The 22,846-nt window shown below is 41.9% G+C and overlaps 1 protein-coding gene across 1 annotated transcript in view; it reads right to left on the bottom strand.

Annotated features, from left to right (window-relative positions):
* Positions 1–22,846, bottom strand: part of obscnb (obscurin, cytoskeletal calmodulin and titin-interacting RhoGEF b) — a 59,165-nt gene that overhangs the window by 2,496 nt on the left and 33,823 nt on the right. Inside the window, exons 45-80 of the mRNA XM_084008167.1 lie at positions 22,267–22,536; positions 21,008–21,274; positions 20,299–20,577; positions 19,569–19,826; positions 19,067–19,333; positions 18,569–18,841; positions 14,790–15,056; positions 14,286–14,561; positions 13,872–14,144; positions 13,307–13,597; positions 12,951–12,980; positions 11,394–12,737; positions 10,769–11,050; positions 10,370–10,451; positions 10,157–10,278; positions 9,822–10,019; positions 9,680–9,712; positions 9,491–9,589; positions 9,137–9,355; positions 8,953–8,986; positions 8,799–8,851; positions 8,563–8,661; positions 7,516–7,572; positions 6,697–6,836; positions 6,030–6,230; positions 5,823–5,899; positions 5,576–5,746; positions 5,271–5,430; positions 4,933–5,049; positions 1,642–1,806; positions 1,396–1,554; positions 1,127–1,304; positions 906–1,019; positions 600–767; positions 346–448; positions 109–238 (exon numbers count right to left, since the gene is read on the bottom strand). Of these exons, the coding sequence (XP_083864293.1) occupies positions 109–238; positions 346–448; positions 600–767; positions 906–1,019; positions 1,127–1,304; positions 1,396–1,554; positions 1,642–1,806; positions 4,933–5,049; positions 5,271–5,430; positions 5,576–5,746; positions 5,823–5,899; positions 6,030–6,230; positions 6,697–6,836; positions 7,516–7,572; positions 8,563–8,661; positions 8,799–8,851; positions 8,953–8,986; positions 9,137–9,355; positions 9,491–9,589; positions 9,680–9,712; positions 9,822–10,019; positions 10,157–10,278; positions 10,370–10,451; positions 10,769–11,050; positions 11,394–12,737; positions 12,951–12,980; positions 13,307–13,597; positions 13,872–14,144; positions 14,286–14,561; positions 14,790–15,056; positions 18,569–18,841; positions 19,067–19,333; positions 19,569–19,826; positions 20,299–20,577; positions 21,008–21,274; positions 22,267–22,536 (7,256 nt within the window). The remainder of the gene's footprint in view (positions 1–108; positions 239–345; positions 449–599; positions 768–905; positions 1,020–1,126; positions 1,305–1,395; positions 1,555–1,641; positions 1,807–4,932; positions 5,050–5,270; positions 5,431–5,575; positions 5,747–5,822; positions 5,900–6,029; positions 6,231–6,696; positions 6,837–7,515; positions 7,573–8,562; positions 8,662–8,798; positions 8,852–8,952; positions 8,987–9,136; positions 9,356–9,490; positions 9,590–9,679; positions 9,713–9,821; positions 10,020–10,156; positions 10,279–10,369; positions 10,452–10,768; positions 11,051–11,393; positions 12,738–12,950; positions 12,981–13,306; positions 13,598–13,871; positions 14,145–14,285; positions 14,562–14,789; positions 15,057–18,568; positions 18,842–19,066; positions 19,334–19,568; positions 19,827–20,298; positions 20,578–21,007; positions 21,275–22,266; positions 22,537–22,846) is intronic.

The raw sequence follows: 22,846 nt of genomic DNA, 5'->3' as shown, positions 1-22,846 counted from the left end.
TAGAGAAAATGTACTGTTGTTAATTGATATCAACTAGAGTCGACATTTATACTTTTCCACTTTTACATCAGTTTAAATAACACCATAATGATTTGAATGTCGACCAACCTCGCACTCATAGTGTCCGAGGTCTCTCTCTGTCAGGTTTTTTATTACCATGACCAGGACTCCACTGCGGAGCTCGCTGTAGGTCTGATACTTTTCCTGGTCGGTCAGCAGCCTCCCATCCTTGAACCACCTTCACCATAAACACAGCCAGAGAAGAGGAAACAAGTTACCATGCAGGGCAACAGACGTTTCACAGCAACTTCTGAATTTCCTTAAAATGTTCTGCAAATGTCATACCTGATCTTGGGGTTGGGGGCGCTCTGTATCACGCAGGTGAACTGAGCGTCCTCACCAGCAACAAACGTAGCGTTTCTCATTTTATTCACGAAACGCGGAGGCACTACAAGAGATATGTCAAAATATAATGTTGTTAAATACTAATATCTAATTCAAATGAATTGGCTTCACAAATAGTACTGTGTGACTAATTAAAGATATGTTCTGTGTTGTTCTAATTCTTCACTATCACACTGTACATGTATGCAACTTACCCTGAACAGTTATCTTGCCAAGAGTGCTTGCATTGCCCGCTGGGCTTGTGGCAAAGCACATGTACTGGCCTGAATCATCTGCTGTCATGTTATCCAAGATCAGTGTGCAGGAACCATCGGGGTCCTCAATGATGATGTGATGGGGATCTGCCTCCACACAGCGTCCATCTACATCCCACAAGTAAACCACGCATTGATGAGACACATTTGGCCTCAGATACTGTTAGCACACAGTCTGTCTGTCACTCAATGTACTATTACTCTTTATATTTTCCAATAGAGCAAATGGCTAAAGACATGGCGTACCCTTGTACCAAGTGACTGTAGGTTTGGGTACTCCAGTGGCTTTACAGGCCAGTTTAACAGTCTGCCCCAGCTCTGCTGTGCAGTTTGCCAGAATTTCATCAAAGTCAGGAGGACCTGTGAAGGGAAATGAATCGGCAAAAGTAGCAATTAAGGTGGGAAAATATCAAAATACATGTGATAAAAGAGAGAATACGATGCTAGACCTTGTGTGTTTGACTTACTCCATGCAGGCGTGCTGTATCGCTGCTGCAGTTCTCTGAAGTCTCTCAGCCACGAGTTCTTGATGGTAACAGTTCGGGCCTGCAAGGTGTATTTCCTCACAGAGTCCTCACGTTCATGCCAGATCTCAAAGGCACGGTCATCCCCCTCCACTGTCTCGTTCACATCGATGTTATTCAACTACAACAGGATGAAGAACACCGAAAAACAACATGATCAGGATGACAGTGTCTTCAAACGGAAGAGGGTGTGATTCTAATAAAAGTCTTACCTTCATCATGTTCTTAAAAACATACGCTTGTGTGTCAGTGTTGCTGTCTCTCTTGGGTTTGCAGATTATACAGTAGTTCTTAAACAGGAAGACGTGGCGGTGGTGACCTCTAGAGGATGTCCTGATTCCTGGAGCCCCTTCCCACACTTGGAAGGGTCCCTGGTTTAAAGGGGGAGAATCAACATAATGAATGAAACAAACACAGTCATGCTTACAAACACTGTACTAAACAGTTACTCCACCGACCTGTCTGATTGGCTCTCCTAATACTTCCAGTGTGGCAGGATAGTTCTCGATCATGGAGACATGGTGGGTATTTTCAGAGCGCTGAGGGAGTGCAGACACCATGGCATACGCTTCTTCCAGCAGGCAGCAGTTCTGGCCATTTTTTGCCTTGTTTCGGATGAGCTCCTAAAGACGTTAGAAAAGAGATTTCAATTAAACGGTGGTGACAACTAGGACGGTTGCAATTAGCAATAAATCAATTAATCGCATAATAACTTTCAATGAGCTTGGTAACTTTGCCAGCCGCGATAATTTACATTTTTCCTTGCGTCTCTCCACCAGAGAGTTTTCACTCCGGTGCATCACCGTGTAGCCCTCGTCACGCGTTGTGTCAGTTACCTGTCAGCGCACAGTCTCTGTGTGTGGAGACGGACCCCTGGTGTAGCGTGTAGCATCGGAGTCCCGCTAGTAGCAAACACGCTAGCTGAGATTTGGAGTTTTAAAAAGATGGAAGTGGTTTCAAAGCCAAATGCCACAGCTGCCGTATATTTAAAAAAATATACTTGCTATTGTTTGGTTTACATGTTGTGTTTATGGTTGCTATGGTAACTCAGCTCAAAGAAGAGCTCCAGAAGAAGACCCAGGAGCAGGAGAAGTCCTTGAAGAATAGTGATGGGAATTCCGGCTCTTTTTGGAGAGCCGGTTCTTTTGGCTCGGCTCACTAAAAAGAGCCGGCTCTTTCGGCTCCCAAGTGGCTCCTCAGATTTTCTGTTGCTTAAAGTATGTTTATCACCAAAAATAATGCAAAACCATGTGTAAAATGAATTACTAATGTGAAAAACATACACTATATCAAATATGTATCATTTATATAGGTTTATTAAGCTACTGAATACACTCAAATTTGAACAGAGTGCTACAAAAATAAATTATTAAGTAGGCTATAAAAAACAAAGTCCCATCCAGGGCTCCAGACTCCTTGTTTCACCAGTGTTTAAAAAACAAAACAAACAAAACAGAAAATTCACTGGTTGCATATGTGCAAGAAGATGGACTATTTACATTGAAGGTCCTCATGTGCCTGTGCAGGTTATTTGTGGAGCCTGCTCTATATGATATTTTCACCTTGCACAAGTTACACTCCGCCTTTGAGCTGCTTATAGCATTGAAATGGGTCCAAATTCTACTACGTTTCCTGCTGCTGTCACTCATTTTCTCACCGTTTGTTCATCGCGCTCTCTCTCTCTCTCTCTCTCTCTCTAGTTCGCTCGTTCTCTCGTCCTCTCTCTCGCTCTCTTGTCTCCCTCCGTGTGCGTGTGCGTGTGCTCACTGCTGTGTGTGTCTGAACCTCCCTGTCCCCCGCCCCCACTGCTCTGTGTATGGACACGCAGTTGCCGCCACACATATTGACCAATCACCTGTGGCTTTCACCAAAACTAGCGGAGAAAAAAAAAAAAAAATTAATTAATCGGCTCCCAGTGAGGAGCCGGCTCCCATCGTTCACTTCAAAGAGCCGGCTCTTAGAGCCGGATCGTTCGCGACCGACACATCACTATTGAAGAACAGGTCACTGCCAACTTGGAGTCACCAGCAGACAACACAGACAACAAGGTCATGAGAGACAAGCTCCTCAGCAAGAAGTTATGTATTTATTTAAAAAAAAAAAAAAAAAAAAAAAAAATGAGTTGCTGTGTTGGTTTATGTGTCTTTGTTTACGGTTGCTATGGCAACGGTTGTCATGGTAACCGTAACCATAGCAACCGTTGTCATGGTAACCGTAACCATAGCAACCGTCGCCATGGTAACCGTAACCATAGCAACCGTTACCATAGCAACCGTTACCATAGCAACCGTAAACAAAACGATTAAACACAATAGCAACTAAATGCTTTTTTTTTTTTTTTTTTTTTTTAAATATATACATAATTTCTTGCTGAGAAGCTTGTCTCTCGCGACCTTGTTGTCTGTGTTGTCTGCTGGTGACTCCTGGTTGGCAGTGACCTGTTCTTTAAGGACTTCCTCTTCCTGCTCCTGGGTCTTCTTCTGGAGCTCTTCTTTGAGCTGAGTTACCATAGCAACCATAAACACAACATGTAAACCAAGCAATAGCAAGTAAATGCGTTTTTTTTTTTTTTTTAATATATATAGAACTTCTTGCTCAGGAGCTTGTCTCTCATGACCTTGTTGTCTGTGTTGTCTGCTGGTGACTCCTGGTTGGCAGTGACCTGTTCTTCAAGGACTTCCTTCTCCTGCTCCTGGTCCAGGGTCTTCTTCTGGAGCTCTTCTCTGAGCTGAGTTTCTCTGAGGCCCTGATTGTCTTCAATGGCAGTGTGGAGGTTAGACACCAGCTCCTGGTTGGATGAGACCTGTTTGTCTTTCAGGTCCTCTGAGTCTTTGAGGAGTGCAGTTTTTCCAGAGCCTCCTTCTGCTGTTCCTGCTGCAGGGTCTTGCACTGGTACCGTTTTTTGAGCTGAGCTAATTGGGCTCGGAGGCCTTGAGTGACTTGCTTCTCAGCATGGAGGTTAAGGTAGTTCTGCCGGCAGGCTGAGCCCTGTAAGTTCAGGCTCTCACTCATGTCATTTAAGGCCTCCTCTTTCTCAGAGAGGTCTTCTTTCAGGGTCTGGATCTCCCTCTACAGCTGGCGGATAAGAACAGCCTTCTCATGGGTGACCTCTATCTCAGCCTGGAGGTTCATGAAGTTCTCCAGGCTGGTTGAGGACTTCAGGTTCTCCTCTTTCTGGAAGTTCTGGGGGTCACTTGCCCTCTTGAGCTTCTCCACTTTCTCGTGGAAGGCCTTCTCCCGATTGAAAAACACTTCTTTCAGGGTCTTCTGCCGTTTCAGCTCGTCAGCGAGCTCCATCCTCTTGCTGTAATCGCCAGCGCTTATTTTGCTGCTGCCGATGCTCAGCTAGTTAACGTCCGATTTATTTATTGTTTCGGTTGTGTGTGTTTTTATTCAAGTGCATTTTTGTTGAACTAGATTGAGAGTCCATTTTATTTATTGTTTTTGGTTGTTTTATTTATTTATTTTGGATATTTTAAATGTTTTCCAGTTCTCATGTTAAATATTCTTTAGAAATAAACGTTTTGATCTTTGAAAGGGTGTACTCACATTATATCAGTTGAAAATGATCTCAAAATGGCAATATTATCGCTTATCGCAATCATTTCTGGGACAATTAATCGCCTAGCAAATTTTGTTATCGTGACAGGCCTAGTGACAACAATAGAGGGGAAAGGAATGTATTCCTATGTGTAGTGCTGTGAACCAAACCTCAAGAGGTCCAGCATATTGTATGTAAAAGTTGTCACCTTGAGGATGGCCTTGTACTTCTGAATCCTCTCCAGTGGTTGTTGGAGGCTGGCGTTGATGCTGCGTACAGGGGGGTCTGCAGGGTCTGCACTGGCTTGCACTTTCTCTGTGTACTCCTACAAGGTAGTGAAGGGAATACTTTTAAATTCAAGTAGTTATACTTGTCCGGAGTCTTTTCTCAACACCCTAATGATGAGGTATTTACAAGGTACCAAATACGAATATACAGTCGTAAGTTACTAAATAAACTTTTAATAGGTGGGCAATACAAACATATTGTTAAAGTGTGGAAACAGATGTTAAATTTAGGGTTAGAGAGTGAAGGTTAGGTTCTTACCTTAAAGAAGTGGTGAACAGCCTTGTCACTGATGGCAGATTCAGCCTGACCCTGGCCAACAATATACTGGAGGTACTTCTCAAAGCCATCCTTGTTCTTCAGGAAGCACATGGCTACATCATCATCCGTGTCACAGTCGCTCATCTTTGGGAGGAACGCCCTAAAAACAAAATTATGGGGAAACGAATGCATTGAAAAACGTTTGTGTATTGCATAAAGGACATGGAAAACAGATGTTCTTACTTTACTACACTTTCTTTAAAAAAATATGACTAACGTGACAAGTCATCCAAACGTGAGCTCACTTGCTATGGAAGGACTTGAGATCCTCAATGTTCCTGAAGATGGCTTCCTTCTGGCTGCTGACATCAGGTGGTGCATCAGGGCTGTCTGCATGCTTCAGGTAATGGGAGGTAAAGAAGTCTATCTGTTTGATAAACTCTGATTCCCCATTTATCAAGTCTTGGATGAGTTGGCTAGGGACATGAAATAATACTTGGTTATTATACGTCCTTTAGTCCCAGTATTCAGTAAGTGAGTGTAGATACATACAATAATTTCCTCTTGTATTCACTCTCAGACACCTCCTCTGCACTTGTCTCTGGAAGGTCACTCGTATCAGCAGAGAGCTGGAAGAATACATATTTTTAGTATTCATTTGAACATTTTCAAAAGGCCTCAATACAATTAATTGACACTGGTTGAAAAAAAGTTCAGATGTTATGTTGGTGGATAAGTGACTTTAGTTTTAAGACGTACTTTGAGTTTCTTGTCAAGGTATGCAGGTGAGACCCAGCCTTGGCGGGATGGTGTGGTTTTGGTGGGTTTGGTCCGGACCAACCATTTGAGTGGATGAGCTGAGTCCAAAACCTCAACATACTGCCCCTCCTTAAGAGAGATCGATTCTTTGCTTGCAGTGGTGGGGTTGTAGTCCGCCGTCGCCACATAGATGTCAAACATCTGTAAGGATGTGAATATTAATCACAACTCAACAAGACGTTTTGATAGCATGACGCGCATAAATCCTGTATGACATGAAGCTGCATATTTGTGCACAATCTTGGTTCTTTGACATTCCTATTGCTGTGCGTTGATCAGCTTAGACACTTTTCAAATCATTTGAATAACTGCTGAAGTCTCATATTATTTTCATATAAAGGTTGAATACTATTATTATATAGAACAAGTGTGTACATAGAACAAGCACTGTGGATTTAGTCCCCCATCATAAGAGAAGGATCTCTTACTTATGTCAAGATTGATTTAAGATGGACTTGAACAAATCTGATCATATCCTTTACATGATTACATTTTAGAGAGATAACTGAATGTTTCCCCATATCTATGACCCATATAAACATTGAAGTTTATAGCAAAACAATTCTGGATGACAAAATATCACACTGAGACTGTCTATATATCTCACCTCTCCCCTGGCATCCCCCTCATCAGATTCAGAGGAGGAGTCGGCAATGAGGGAGGGAGGGCGAGAGCGGCCGTGATGAGGCGATGGAGAAGGGGTCTTGGTCTCGTCATCACTATCGACACCTGGTACGCGTAACGAAGCTGAGGCAGCAGGGACGGAGGGAGGTTATCAGAGGAAGACAGGTCAATGCAACGAAGCAGAGCATGTACACTTAATATAATCCATCTATCTTTTAAACTTCATTTTTCAGTGATATGTGAAAGATGGATGGTCTGGCAAAGGAAGGGATTATCATATGTTGTAACGGTTATCTGTGGCCAGTGTCAGAGCTCAGCTGAGGCCCCAGGCGTCAGCTCAAAGTCACACTTAAAGGACTAACTGACTCTTGCTGGCATCTAGCTGGCATCTACTGGCGTTTAATTTACTTGGTAACGTTCATCAAAACACTGAAGCCATTACCCCTATACATCACTTTGAATTTTAGTTCATTTGATGATGTATAGAACAAAAAACCCCACAACAATCATTTCATTCTCAATGCTTTGCCATGTGTTAGTTTGGTGACATGCAAAAGCTACAGTACAGATAACACTTATTATCTGAGCTCTGGCGGGGAGCATGTATTCCAGCTATACGTTTGTGAGACTTCAAAGTCAAAGATCAATTTGAAATCCATTTCAATCAGATGTCATACCTTCATATATAAAACATGTTTTTTTTTACCTGAATGTAAAACTAACTGTACCTCAGTTATCTGTATCCACACTTCAATGGAAAAATGTGTATTAACCATGAAACTGATGCACTTGGGATACATACTCGTAGATTTGGGCCAAGATTTCATCCACTGGAGCACTTCAAGATTCTGTAAACTGTCTGAATAACAAATTAATGATTGGATGAGAATTGAATTGGTTGGATTACTGAACCGATGGATTTAAATGTGGTAAATTATGTCCGTATGAAGCAATGAGAAGTTATATCGTTGTGGGTAAAACCAAACATGCTAAAAAATAAGCACTAGGAGAGCAGGAAACAAACATGCCTCTGTCAGGTTTGATGTCAACCACACATTTACTGGGAAGTTGAATTCTAATTCAAGATTGAAGTGCTGAAGCATTCAGATCAAACGGCACGTTGACAATTCTTGAATAATCAGAATGAATTCAACCAAACCTGACTGGTAAGAAACGAAGCACTGTATCCAACATAATGTGTGGATTACTTGTATACTTTCAGGATCTTCAGAGTTAACAACTAGTGAAGACATTCATGCAGGTTTCACACGCAGGATCAGAAAAAATGACTACTCTAAGTTAGCAAAGGAACATGCCACCTGCAGATTGTTACTCAACCACAAACAACACTGTGTTTTAAAGGAAAACCTATATAGTTCTGTGAGCCGATGACCTCGGTTACCTATCTCTGACATACAGTATTTTTGTCTGGTCGCAGCTAGCCTCCATCATGTACGATGAAGACAGAATTAATCATTTTGCACTGAATGAAACAATATTGGATTCTATTCCACCTTAACACCAAAAGGTACCTGTCCCTGCTGGATATTAGTTGGACATGCGAGTGTTTACTTTTTACAGAGTCTGGAGCTGAAAGATCTTCCTGTGTTTTCATCCATATTCTAATCCAAATGAAGTATCTACTACAGGACACTACATTCAACACTATATCCCATTCCAAATTTCAACAAGCCTGGTAATGTTAGGCTAAGCTTGGTGTGTAGAAACACTTAAGTTAACCTAAACAGTTGGTTTTTACTGTACATTCAGCTTTCTGGAGCTCTCTCAAGTTTATATTTCAACACTGTAGAAAGTACTTTAAACAGAACGGTCCATGACATACACTTACCTTGGGAGATCTTTGCTGATACCATTTCAGTAATCTGGGAGGTGAGCTTCATGAGGAATTCCTCGCTACCTACTTCACCTAGGTAGGGTAATTTACCCTCTTGAAGCACATACAAAGAAATAAATAACTCCATAAATATTGCAATATTTACAACTACAAATACTGTATGTTACTCTAAATGACAGATGATATTACTATAAATAACACATGCCAATGTTTAAGATGATATGTCTAACCTTTTCCTCTACCAGCCTCCTCTTCTGGAGGACTAACTGTAATTCCAAGAACCCTGAGGAGAAAAAAAACGTAATATTTTCATTAAACATGAATTTAAAATGTCTTTTTATGCGGGATGCCATTGTGAACCTGAAATCTGAAAGAAATACTCACTCTGAGGCTTTGGTCTCTTTCTTTGGTTGTGGTACTAAGTAAGATGGGTAGAAACACATAAATACAATTACAATCCAACCCAGGAGACAAGGCAGTGTGTGCCTGTGTGTGTTCTAGCTTATTCATTTACTCAAAAATCAATATAATTTCTATATGAAGTGCCTTAAGAACTTTGTTTCCTTACTGTCATCAACCTCGAGGTGGGCAGTGCAGATGGACTGTCCTGCTCTATTTGTGGCAATGCAGGTATAGGCGCCAGTATATTCTGTTCCCACGTCCATCAAGATGAGGCTGTGCTTGCACCCTGAGCTTGCTATTTTGTATCCCTCAGTATCAGGCTTGATCCACAGGACATCTTCCATTGATTCCTCCTTTAACCAAGAGACCATAGGAGTGGGAGAGCCTGAAAAAGTAACAGGGAGCATGGAGGATTTTTAACACAAGATGAAACTTTTTGGATGTCCCCAGATTATGGGGATTACTGTTTTACCAGAGTACTCTTAAAGGATTTTAAAGCAATACAGTAAATGAAACAAACCTTCTACTTTGACAGACAGAGTAATGCTGGCTCCTTGTTTCACCTTCCTGTTGCTGAACCTTTCAAGGAAGCGTGGTGGCACCAGGGGCACCTTGGGATCTGTGAAAATAAAACACAGTCACATATAACATCACTCCTACTACTAACTACAGTAACTGTGCCAAATGTTTAGGATTCATCTCAAATTACCTCTTTTATCTTGTGGCATAATCTCCCCTGGACCTGTTGCAAAATACAGTTGTTACTGTATTTGTAAAATCTTTTTAAAGATTAAAGTAAATACAGTATGCTATTTTTGTGTAGGCAACAATTCTGGAATTTGCATACATACTCAAAACTATGAGACGGGCTGAAGAGTAAGCAGAGCCAGCAGCATTGCTGATGTAAGCAGAGTACTCCCCCATATCCTCTTTCTTCACCTCCCGGATCTCCACACCATGAACGTCTCTTTCTGCTGGCAACCGAATCCTCTCAGAAGGTCGCAGAGGGTGGCCATCTTTGAACCAGTATACTCTGGGTTTGGGGAAGCCTAGAAGACAGCAGGTATTTCAGAAAATACAATCTATGGTCACAGGCAACTTTCTGTTGGTTGACTTGAATTTAGACAGGGTTAAGACAGTTGGTTGCCTCAGATGATTGGCTACTAATATTAGTTCACGCACTTACCCTTTACTCTGAGCTGCATCTTAGCAATCGGTGAACCCGGACTGACATGAACATCATGAAGCTCGTCCACAACCTGTGGTAGCTGATCGTCTTCAGTTACAGACTCAAATGTCTCAGTTTCCCTGGTCGAGGAGAGGAAAACAGCACACCTCAAGGGTTGTGTATTTATTAATATAATAAAACACCATAAAACATAATTCATAGTAAATTCACCTGGACATGTAGCCCTTGGCACTGACATAGGAAGATGTCTCAGTGGCATCAGCAGCAGTGTCATAATCCGAGCTGCAAGACACTGGTGAAAAGGTTGTACAGCATCAAACAATTATACTAATAATAATACTACATTATTGTGTTATTATGCTTGTCACCTCATGCTGTTTAACTCGAGATGTCATATTGTGTTCATTTGGCCAGTTTTTTCACGAACCAAAGACAACTTCACCACCAAATACAAAAAAGGGCCAATATATACAGACAGCTGGTTACAGAGACATCGCCAACAGCTGTTTTGAATAATGCTACAATGTTTTGCCTTCAGTCAGAAGAAATGTATTGAATAATTCTAAAGCCATGGCACTCAAACGTGTGTATTTTAATATGTTTACTCACTGTCAACCCTGAGTTCAGCCTTAGTGGCTGTGATGCCGCTGCTGTTTTCGGCTGTGCAACGATAGACTCCCATGTCAGTGGGCAGCACAGTGGTAATGATGAGCTGGTGGCAGCCCTCCTGGTCCTCGTTGATCATGTAATGGTCATTTTCCTCCAACAATTTGCCGTCCTTATACCAGCGAACGGTGGGAGCGGGCTTGCCAATGACAACGCAGTCAAAGCTGACCGGATAACCGTCTGGAACATCCTGACTTTGTAGCTCCGTCAAGAAGACTGGGGCAGCTGGGTAACAAGAGCAAATAGTCAGAGAGTCAAAAATATAGAAATGAAAGCATAACATATTTGCACAATAGTAAGAACAAAACAGAACAGAAAGCTGAATGTGGAAAACGTACACATCACATTAAGCTCATTACTTTTATTTTTCAGATAAGTGACCTTTAACTGTACATATGTGTCTAAGTAGTCAAATTAGGAAGTAGTGGAACAATGTGAATTAATATATTTAAAAAATATACATGATGATATTAGTATATCAATGATTTTAAATTGTATCTTTTAATTATTTAGAATGTGTATAAAAATGGTACATTGATCCTAACAGCCGCTACTATACGTTTCTTACCCGGGGCTCCAGTCAATAATGCAGGAGGCTGTCTATCTTGTGTAGGGGTCTGTGTGCCATCTTGCGTGTAGCCCATCTTTCTAATACGCAGCTCCACTTTGAAAAGCCCTGCCTCCTGGATGGTGGTCTCCACAGGAACCCCATGGATTGTAAACATCTCCTGGAACCTCTTTGAAGCAACCTCAGCCTCTGTCCGTGAGTCAAAGCGAATGTAGATGTAATTGTCATCCTCCCGGTAAGAGTGGGGGTCTGGAGGACCCAGATCTCCTTCATCTGCACTGAGAAATGGTTCTTCCTCCACATCCGGTGGAAGACGTGTGCGCCACAGGCGCCGGAGACGTCTGCTTGCCTGCCTCAGTGAATCATCCATCTCACTTCCTGAGGAGCTCTCGGGCTCGCTGTCGGCGCTGTAGCCCACGGTCAGTGGCCGTCGCCCAGATGACTCTCTCGCCGTTCCTACTGTGACCTTACCGCTGTGAGAACTGACTCCAAACTTGTTGGTGACCTCACAAGTGTAAACGCCAGTATCCTTTGTGGTGATGGCAGTGATGACCAGTGAACAAGTGCCATCATTGTAGATATCAATATGGTGGTGCTTGCCATCCGTCAGTGGTTCTCCATCCTTCATCCACTGCACCTTATCAGGTTTCCCTTCTGCCACACATTCAAGATGTATGGTGCCGCTAGGTTCTTTGGTCTGGTCTTTGAAGGCCTCTTTAAAGACGGGGCGCATGTCCTTGCGGGCTTTGTAGCCCTTGAAAGCAGCTTGAATCTTAATAGCAGCATCTCTGAGCTCAGGCTCATCCTCTTTGCTGATTTCCATGATGTTACTCTCCTCTGTAGACACCCGTTTTTCACCTGTCTGGTGAATTATGGTTGTTTCCACTGTACTATGCTGCACTGTTCTCTGCTCTGCCATTTGGAAATGTGCGAAGAACCTCTCAGTAGTCATAGCCTCTGGTTCATTGGTCGCTGTGACAGAAGACTTGCTGCTCTTCTTGAGGTAGGAGACGAGCGTTGAGCCCCCAGAACCGGACTCATCCTCAGAGCTGGTGTACAATTTGGACTCCGTCTGTTTCTTAGACTCAATGGCCTGCACTTTCTCTTCTGATTTTATTTCCACTTTCTCCAAAGCCTTCAACTCTTTCTGTCCTGATTTTTTCTGCCCACCTTTCCCGTCCTCCTCAGGTTGTTCAGTGATGGAGTCCAGAGTCGGCTCTCGACTCATGCGCCGTTTCTTGGCCGATTCCTCCCATAGCTCATGGACATCACCCTCTTCAGCAGCTTCTGGAGGCAGACTGGGTTGCCGCATCAGCTCAGTCTCTACCTGTTTTGCCTCTATTTCTAAAACCACAATGATGTTTTCAATGTTACTATGTTGTTAAATATAAAGTCAGTACACCAACACCACACAACCTACTGAACCATGTAGATTAAAACTCTATTTATTCCAACTAAGTTTGACAAACATGCCTGAAGGCTTCAAATATTGTTGAGGAAGGATAAATGTGCAGAGGTGAATAATCACAGTAGAACTTCAAACACACAATGCCTTACCTGGGCAAATGAGTGGCTTCATGGGTGCTTCTATGTAACAATGAGAAAACAAACGCACATTATATAGCAGTTTATGAAACTACTATTATCATATCATTTGGTAGAACAGTGTAAAGTTGTAGAGTTGTCTAAATATGACATCAAGGTAATGTGTTGTGAATTTCCCTGTTGGGGGATAATTTAAGTTTATCTGATCTTATTTTAGGTAAATAAAAGCACAACAATATACATTTAAGCCAAAAAGTACCAAGTAATCTTTACATGTTTTTGATCTCCATCTCATGTAAAAAACTAACTCTGGCAAACAAGCACGCTCAAGTACACTATTTAGCAAACTTAACCACACATCCACTCACCAAGCTGCACAGTCTGAGGCAGCTCAACAGGCTCTCCGATCCCAGCTCTGTTGATGGCCGCCACTCTAAACCTGTAGCTGCTCCCCGGGTTAAGATTTTCAACCACAAACTCTGTGTTGAACACGGGTTCAGAATGACATGGCAGCCAGAGGGCGCTGTCTACCAGCCGCATCTCCATCCTGTAACCCAGAATGGGACTCCCTCCATCATGTAGAGGGGTGAACCAAGAGAGGGTGACAGACTTTTCAGTCTTACTGAGGACCTCCGGGTCCTCTGGAGGATCAGGAACAGCTGAAGGAAAGACGTAGGCCTTAGATGCTTTGATGAACAATAATCAAAGAACTACATTTGGTATACTCAAGTATCAAGACTGTGGAGTTACAATACCTAATTGGAATACATAAGTGAGTGGAATGATTCACTTGGAGAACCATGGTTGCATATGAAGCCTGTCTTTTTCCCTAAATGTAACTGAAACCTAACAACAAAATCCTTTAAAATAAAGATACAAATAAGTGAAAGATTAAAAACATTGTAATTAGACAAGGATTCTTCAAACACTTACTGATGATGGTGAGCTTGGCCAAAGAGAGAGCATCTCTAGCAGCAAATGTAATTTCCTGCTGTGGCAAAAGAGGCGCACGTCTCAGGACGAGGCGATAAGAAGATCCGTCAGCCCTCGTAGCCCAGAGGTCACTGGACTTGATCTCAACTCCATTAGCATACCAGGCTACTTCTTCCACAGGGACACGCTCAGTTAGCTGAACACAAAACTCAACCTTATCTCCCACTGCAGCCACCGTGTCCTCCAGACCCTTCACAACGTCCAGCTGCCAGGCTTATAGGAAAGAATCACACAGAATAAATGTTAAACTTCGTCAGTTATAGTTTGTTGTAGTAGAATACATACAGTAACTCAGGCTAAATAATTCTATGTATGCAACTTCAGAGTCTTGAAGCGTTCCTTTGGATGACTCACCTTTGACAGAGAGTTGGGCACACGTGGATGCTGTGCCAGCTTTGAAAGTCACCGTGCAACTGTCTTTAACTCGCAACTCTTTCAGCAGGAGCAGATGACGGCGACCATTCTCAAACGTCACAATCTCTGCATTCGGGGATTCCTTCACTGGTTTCCCATCAAGGAGCCAGCGGAAATCTTTGCTTTCAGGACGAGAGATGGCACACTCAAACAGCGCTTCACCTCCATCAAAGGTTTCTACATTCTCCAGGCCCTGGACAATGTCAATAGGTTTGCCTGTAGAAAACAAATGGAAAAAATGAATTAACAAAGAAAGAAAGAAAAAAAAATAATGATTTTAAGAAGACTGCAATGTTTAGGAAGTCAAATAGTTTGGGATTTGTCGACTTTAAGCTGATCACCAACTGATCATTTTATTTGGCCACATACAGACAAACTGTGGGATACGAGGGAGCAGGGAGACTCCCTAGAGGGCGGTGTTCCTCCATGTGGAGGGAAGCTCACCTTCCACATAAAGTGAAGCGACCGCGGAGGTCCCCTCTGCCTCACAGGAGTATGTGCCCCTGTCCTCAGCGGACACATGGCTAATGTACAAGCGGGCCACAGTCCAGTCCTGCTCCACTAACACCCTTCGGCCGTCAGGCTGCAGCGGCTGCCCGTCTTTCTTCCACTGAGCCTTGACCGGTCTTGAGTACTGGCAGATGAACTCAGCCGGTTGGTTTTCAAGCACCCGAAGGTCCTCCATATCGCTCACCACTTCAACTGTGGGATCTGAGGTTGGGGTCAGGGGTCATTAGGTCAGGACTTGACCATTAAGATATAAGAATAAGTGCAGGACATGATGAATGACATATGGGCTTTATAACCCCCAAAAGCATGTTGAAGGTGCTGTTCTGTGAAAAAGTATTTGCCCCCTTCCTGATTTTTTTCAAATATAATTGAATTGAATATTTTTTTTGCAATAATAATAATTTGTCACACTTAGGTGTTTTTTTAGATCATCAAACTAATTTTGATATTAGACAAATACAACCAGAGTGCAGTTTTTAAATTATTATTTAATTTATTGAAGGTAAAAACTATCAAAATGAATTGCCCCCTTGGATACTCAATCAACCAAATTACCAAATGTAATTGATGATTGGGTTCAATTTCACCTGACACACTGGAATGATGACTGCTAGACCCGTTCAATCTGAACATCACTTAAACAGAAACTGTCTGTCAATGTTAAGCAGGCTAAAAGGTCTCAAAAAGCAGCACATGATGCTGCGATCAATTCAAGTACAAATGAAGAAGAAAATAATTGCCATTAATCAGTCTGGAAAGGTTACAAAGACATTTCTAAGGCTCTGGGACTCCAGCAAACCACAGTGGGAGACATTATTAACATATTGAGAAAAGATCAAACAGTGGTGAACCTTTCCAAAACTCCACCAAAAGCACATCGGTGACTCATCCAGTATGTCTCAAAAGAGCCCAGAATAACATCTAATGTAATGGACAGCAGGCCTCACTTGCCTCAGTTAAGGTCAGTGTTCATGTTTCCACAATAAGAAGGACACTGGGCAAAGATGGCACACATAGGCGAGCAGTAAGACACAAACTACTGTTGTACATAAAGAACACAAAAGCTTGTCTCACATTTAACAAAAAACACCAACAATGTGGCTCAATTCAAACAATTCTGCACAGCAATATAAAAGACTCAATGGACAAACGCATTGCACTTTCAACATCAATGCAAGTATCATTGCTATTTTCCACCCGACACACAGCAGACCTTTCCGCCAGGTAAGCACGTCGGTAAGATAGGAAATTGACTTGTGCTCCCCTGGGCGTATCAGCGGAAAAATGCGGCGTGGTCTGGTGGAAAGTTTCCCTGGTGCTATTATGGTGTTTCAGAAAACAATTGCGCCACTGCTCAGCTAAAACCTGGTTTAAAGTCAGTGGTGCATTACTTTGATGCTATTTTAAGGGTGCATGCTTAGTTGTATGGAGTGTTTGCACAACGTGCGTACACCTGCTTCTCTAGTCCACAGGAACGCAGCAGTTCCATTTGATGCAAAACACCCCACCCTTATGCGTCGGGCACAAGAGTCATTTATCCGCCGTTATAATAGCAGTAACAATAACAGTGTCTGAGCCCACAAAGACACCTATCCTTCGTGTGTCAGACTTGCGTTTCAGACCGCTTAGATAGGGCCCATTGTCTGACATCGCAAATGTTTGATTACAGTTGTGGTTCCAAAGTTTGGAATAACTCTTTACCATCAATACATGGAATAATTATACAAAAACTGTATTTTTTTCTCACTCAAGTCTGTCTTTGTATTATATTAAAATGAGTTTGATAATCTGAAACATTTAAGTGTGACAAATATACAAAAAAAGAAGAAATCAGGAAGGGGGCACTGTATTCATATGTGAATGATATTGTGTTTTTATGGATTGTCCAGTAATTGTACGTGTCATGGTATCTTAAAAGTCTTAATAAGGGGTCAAAAAGCCCAACTGTCAAGATTCAGGGTAACGGTCACAACCAAGGCAGCTGATGAGAGAGGAGGGGGGTTGTACTGTAAGTGAATAGAAATGCCAAACTGATAAGGCAGGTGTAGGGAAGTTAGAGGTTTTAGTGCTTGAAGGTTACAGCTTGGTGGAATGGGATAGTGGAGATACATGGAACATGAGTATTCAACAGCAGCCGGCCTGCATGGATGGGTGGAGCAGCACTTTCATATTTCCTACACTTCTGTTGACACTATTCAGTGGTTCTGTACAATAAAACTGATGAAACCTTCATCACCAAAATCACTTAGTCCACTGAAGCCAATCACACCAATGTACTTTACAAGGGACACATAAACTTAGGGCTGCACATTAAACCACATAATAATCACGATGATGCTTGAATGATCTGAAAAAAACATTTGAGGGATCCCAAATGATAGACGTATGTTTCCAGCATTCTGTGAAGAACTGATCTCTTCTTTCCAAACACAATAAAGTATGAATAGCAATCATAACACTTTGAAGTATTCAATGACTCTAAAATGCAGCTGACAATGTAGGAATGCTGATGATCTGCCAGTGATGTAACTGGCAGTCATTCACAATCCATGCGTATGTCTCCAATAGACGGCACTTTTCTTAGTTGTTTATATATATATGTATATATATATATATACTGTATATACATATATATATGTGTGTGATTTGGTAATAACAGCCTTGAATCTGTTTAGAGAAAACAACAAATCCCAGCAGACACAAGACAAGTAAGTGTTAACATAAACAAAAGTTGTAGAGCCGCAATGTAATGGTATGTCATGTCATGTGTAGACATCCATTCATGCATTATACCTGCTCATATGTGAGGGTCACCGAGGGGCTGGACCCAGTCTAGACAGTTTTGCCAGTCAATCACAGGGCCGACAGATAACCATTCACACTCACATTCACACCTACACACAATTTAGAGTCGCCAACTAACCTAACCTGGAGGATCACCTCCAGGCACAACGAGAATATGCAAACTCCACACAGAGTACGTCAGCAGGTCCAAAAGTATTCATATTTTAAAGAAGAAATCCTGATCACATGTCACACATTATTTTGATCAGAAGATTTGTACAATTAGGTGGAGGAAAGGTTCAAGAGTGTTAAAACGACTTTGTTCCCGAAGGTGTGCAAGCAGTGATTACTGTTGATAATTATTGTGACCTCAAAAGTGAGGAACATAATCGTGATTATCATTGATTTATAATTTCTGCAACCCAACATAAACGAAATAGGATGGATTTAGAAAGAATCCAAAAGGAGGTGCAGAAAAAATGAGTTCATTATTAAAATGAATTGGTGATCGTATCTTTTCACTGGCATATCTAACTGGTTTTGGCGTGTTACTCAAATAAAACTTTGCAGTGGTGCTGCACCCAATGTTTGTATCAAAGCATACAGCCTGGAACTGCATTATTATTATTATTATTATTATAATTAATGGTATGAGAAACAATGCTGCTCATGCATGATGAAGCACCGAAATGTGGAAATATCTATTATTAATCTATTCATGAACTTCACACTTTTAATGGAAACCTGCAGAAAAACCTTCATTTTATATTTACTCATATTCTTCATGAAGAATAGAACTGCATTAAATGCAAATTGCAACACAATCTTGGATTTAAAATAAGCTCCAAATGCGTTTGTAAGATATAAAATGTAGAATTAAAATTCTGCAGGGTCTGCTGCTAAAATGGATTATGTTTATAATGCGATACCTTTGACTAAGAGCTTGGCTGCAGATGTTAAAGTGCCAGCGTTGAACGTGACAGTGCCGGAGTCATCTGTGGCCAGGTTCTTTAAGGTGAGTGTGTGGATGTGTCCCTGGCTCAGCCCTATCTCACTAAACAGGCTGTTCTCCAGCAGGGTGCCATCCAGCCACCACTGCACCTTGCCAGGTGCTCTACCAGACAGCTGGCAGGAGAAGGTTGCCCATTCCCCAACAAAGACGTCGATGGTTTTGAGATCAAGTACAATGAAGACTTCCTTCACTGTTATGGTAAAAAATACACATGTGCAAAAACTGAGCTTCTAACTTACTAATTATTAGCATTAAATCAACTCAACAGAGAAACATTATAAACAATAGATGAAAAATGCCACCATGCAACATCCAGACCTACTATTCTATTTGTAAGAATACATTTAAGAATACTGTCAGAATTACTGTATTCAAACTAATGGAGGATCGACAAAACAGTATTGAAGTAGGCTACCTTGCACTGCCAAAGAAGCTGTGGTGAGCTGGTCTCCTGCATCACAGGTGTAGTAGCCACTGTCCTCAGGCTCCAGGTTGGGTAAAAAGAGCTCTTGAATGCACCCTTTCTGTCTCATCTCACACCTCTTACCGCGCTGGAGGACGATGCCTCCTTTCCTCCACTCAACACGAACACCTGGCTTAGACAGCTCGCAACTCAGGGTGACATCATCACCCTCTATGGCGTCCTCGTTCTTGAGCTCTTTGAGGAAGAACACTGGGGCACCTGGTCAGAATTTAAAATTGGAAAGTTTGGCATCAGATGATGAGATGGAAAGTTTGGCATCAGATAGTTGAGATGACAAGACAAACATCTCTGAAGACAAAAGTTTAGCTGATGCACAGGGATGCCAGACTGGTTGTGTGATTGAGAAGTGGAAGTTCAAGAATCTGTTCCATTTCAATCTCAGTCGATATTCCTGGAAAGACACTTTTTTTTAATAGGTGGAATCGTTGTTTACCTTCCACAGTCAAGGTGACATCACATTGTGCATCTCCAGTGTCACACGTGTATGTTCCTGAGTCTTCAGGCACCAGGTTGTGGATACGAAGCTGGTGGAATGCTTCGTCGGTCCTCAGGTCATACTTGAGACCTGCTTGGATGGCCACATTGTTTCTGATCCAGGTGACGGCAGCCTTGGCATCAGAGATGGTGCAGGCCAGAGTGACAGTTTCACCCTCTACTGCCACAGTGTCGTGTGGCTTCTCTAGTATTAGCACTGTAAATATGGAAAACCCAAAACTAGATTTACTAATGGCAGGATTTATATGCAGTTTTTCTTTTATTTTCCTTCTTTTACAGCCCTGGCATTAATATTTTCAATACTATAAACATACATACATGGATGCATGCAGTGAGTATTATATGCTGTTTACAGCACAGTGAATACACATAGGACAGTTTCATCAGAAACATAATTTTGAAGTTTGTAAAAAAAAAAAAAAAATACATATTCTAGAAATACAAAGTTTAGGTTCAATATTTATAAATAGTAAGTAGTTTATCCCCCTAAATTACAATATTTGTATTAACATTTATAGCAAACACTAAATGCAAAGAATTGAAAACACGTCTAAGAGTATGGAAGTTGATGGTGCCAGCATATTTCCATTTGCCAAGACAAAGCTGTTGGGTGGTTGATGGAGATGGATGTTAGGAGTAAACTCTAGTGACCATGTCATCTCCTTTACCTTTGGGTTTCTCCTCCACCAGAAGACAGGCCACACTCTTCTCTTCTCCCACCACGAAGGCAACATCCCCTGATTCATCTGTGGTCACCATCTTGAGGACCAAACGGTGCACTCTGCCCTGGCTGCTCATTTGATTTAGATCATTATTTTGGAGGAGGTTGTCTCCAAGCCACCATTCCCCGTTTGTCACGCCCGAGTGTGACAGCTCCACCTCAAGGACAGCATCCTGCCCAGTGGTCACAGAGATATCGCAGAGTTCTCGGATGATGCGGACATGCTCTGAGGGTGAATGGGATGATGGGAGGTGAGTGATCAGATCTCTTGACCTTTCAGAAGGCATCAGTAACAAGGAGCATGGATGCTCTGTACTCTGAGATCAACCATTCTAGCTGACGACCAAACAGCTGAGCAAACCTTCATTAAAATCAATTATCTAGAATTTAATGACTCCCAAATAGTAGTAAAGTAATAAATAAAATAGAATATAAAAGCGCAGCCAACAACGGATAATTAATTTAAACTCAAAATACATGCCATCATACATATAACTCAAGAGCTGTGAAATCCAAGCGAAATAGATGCTGAGTGGAGGATCTGTTCCACTTGATAATGGGATGGATGGATGGTTGGATGAATGTAAAATGAACTTCAGGAAGGATGAAGACAAGAGAAGACAAGTGACATGGATGAGATGAAGCAGTGCTGTTACCTTTCACCGTCAGGGTAGCTGCACTTTTCTTGTCCCCTGTGTCACAGGTGTACTCTCCACTATCCTTCATGTTCAGCTTGTGTATGACCAGGATGTGAGTGGTTGCTCTCTGCTCCACACTGTACTTCTCTCCATGGGCGAGCACAGTTGAGCCCTTCAGCCAGGACACCTTGCAGTCAGGGCAGGAAGTCTCGCAGGACAGGGTGGCCTCGTCTCCTTCTGTGGCCTCCTGACTTTCCAGCTCCTTCTTGAATAGTACAGGTGCGGCTGCCAGAGAGACCATTATCAGTTAGGATGAATAATTTCAAAGGTTGCTTGGGGAAACACAACCACCTCAAACACACTGCGCCAACATTATTTATACTCACAATTCTACCAATTCCATAACAACAAGAAGCTTGAAACAGAGCATGAAAACAACTGTTAGATCGCTGGTTTATCTACACTCCATTTTTGTGTTGAGATAAAACACAGACTGAATCAGAAAAACAAACCAATCACATTCATCAAGGCATTTGTTCATGTTAAAGTTATTAAGCTGTTTAAAAATACAATAGATTGTTTGTGAGCATCATACTGTACAACAACACAGAGGAAGTGTCCTACTATAAAATACCTAAAATACTTACACACTACTGACATTCTGAAGAATTTCTTTATTATAGGAAGGACAATACAGAGGTGACAGGAAAGAAGGGGGAGAAATGATGGGTGATGACATGCACCAAAGGTTTCCAGACAAGACTAAAATATGGAGACATATCTGTCAGCATCTTCGCCCCCATGGCCACCACAAAAATGCAGAATTTCAATTATTGAATCACATAACGTAATCAATCCTCGAGTACATTTTTACGTTGTGCTTCAAGTTATTTGAAATCAAGAGTAAAAAAAGGGATGATGCTGTAAACAAGAATTACAAGGACACATATTGATCAATGTGAACAATGGAATATGAATACTACATTGAAAAGTAAATAGGAAATGTTAGTTCTACGGAAAAAGGAGTGAACATGCATATACTGCAGAAATATGGTGGAATAACCAGTAAAGTGCAGATTTAATACAAATACGACAGTAGGGTAGATGAATGGGTAACAAGTGAAAGAAAGAGAGCCTCAGGAAATCACAAGCATCCATCTTTTGGTATGCTTTTTGAAAGATAGAGGGAAGGTGTCCCACAAGGAAGATGATGTTACTAAAGAATGGCAAGGATTTATTCTAGTCCGCAGAAATAAAATGTATTATATGTCCCTTACCTCTGACTGTCAGAGAAGCAGTGGAAGTGTGGTTACCCACTGTGAAAGTGACCGTTCCTGAGTCAGCTGTGGTGACGCCTCTGAGTGTGAGGCTGTGTACCCGGCCCTCAGACTTGATCAGGTTCATTTCGTTATTCTGTAGTGGGACGTCCTGGAGTTTCCACTGGGCCAGAGGTGCCTCATCATGAGAAACCCGACATTCAAATCGGACGTCTTCTCCCTCGTATACAACACAGCTCTCCAAGAACTTCAGTATGTTAACCTCGAACTCTGTTAGACAAACACATTTCATCGTGTGAAGTTCTTAACAAAGATATCAGATTGTGATCAAAGTCTGATTAAATATACATAGATTTCTTCTGAGCTGTTATTGTGAGTAGCAAAGGAAGAAAAACACTAACGAGTGTGTTATTGTAAGTGGAAAGAGACCACAGACAGGCATGATGAGAAGAGATGAGTCATCAACCTCAACAGAAAAGTGTTTTTGTGAAAATCTACACGTGCTTTGAAAACAGTGAAGAACAAGAACACACGTGTGATGAGAAATAATTTAAATGCTGTCAAGAAGACAGCAAACAGG

Source organism: Eutrigla gurnardus (assembly GCF_963514095.1).
Source record: "Eutrigla gurnardus genome assembly, chromosome: 4".
NCBI classification, from domain to species: Eukaryota; Metazoa; Chordata; class Actinopteri; order Perciformes; family Triglidae; genus Eutrigla; species Eutrigla gurnardus.
This window is presented reverse-complemented; position numbering and strand designations above follow the sequence as displayed.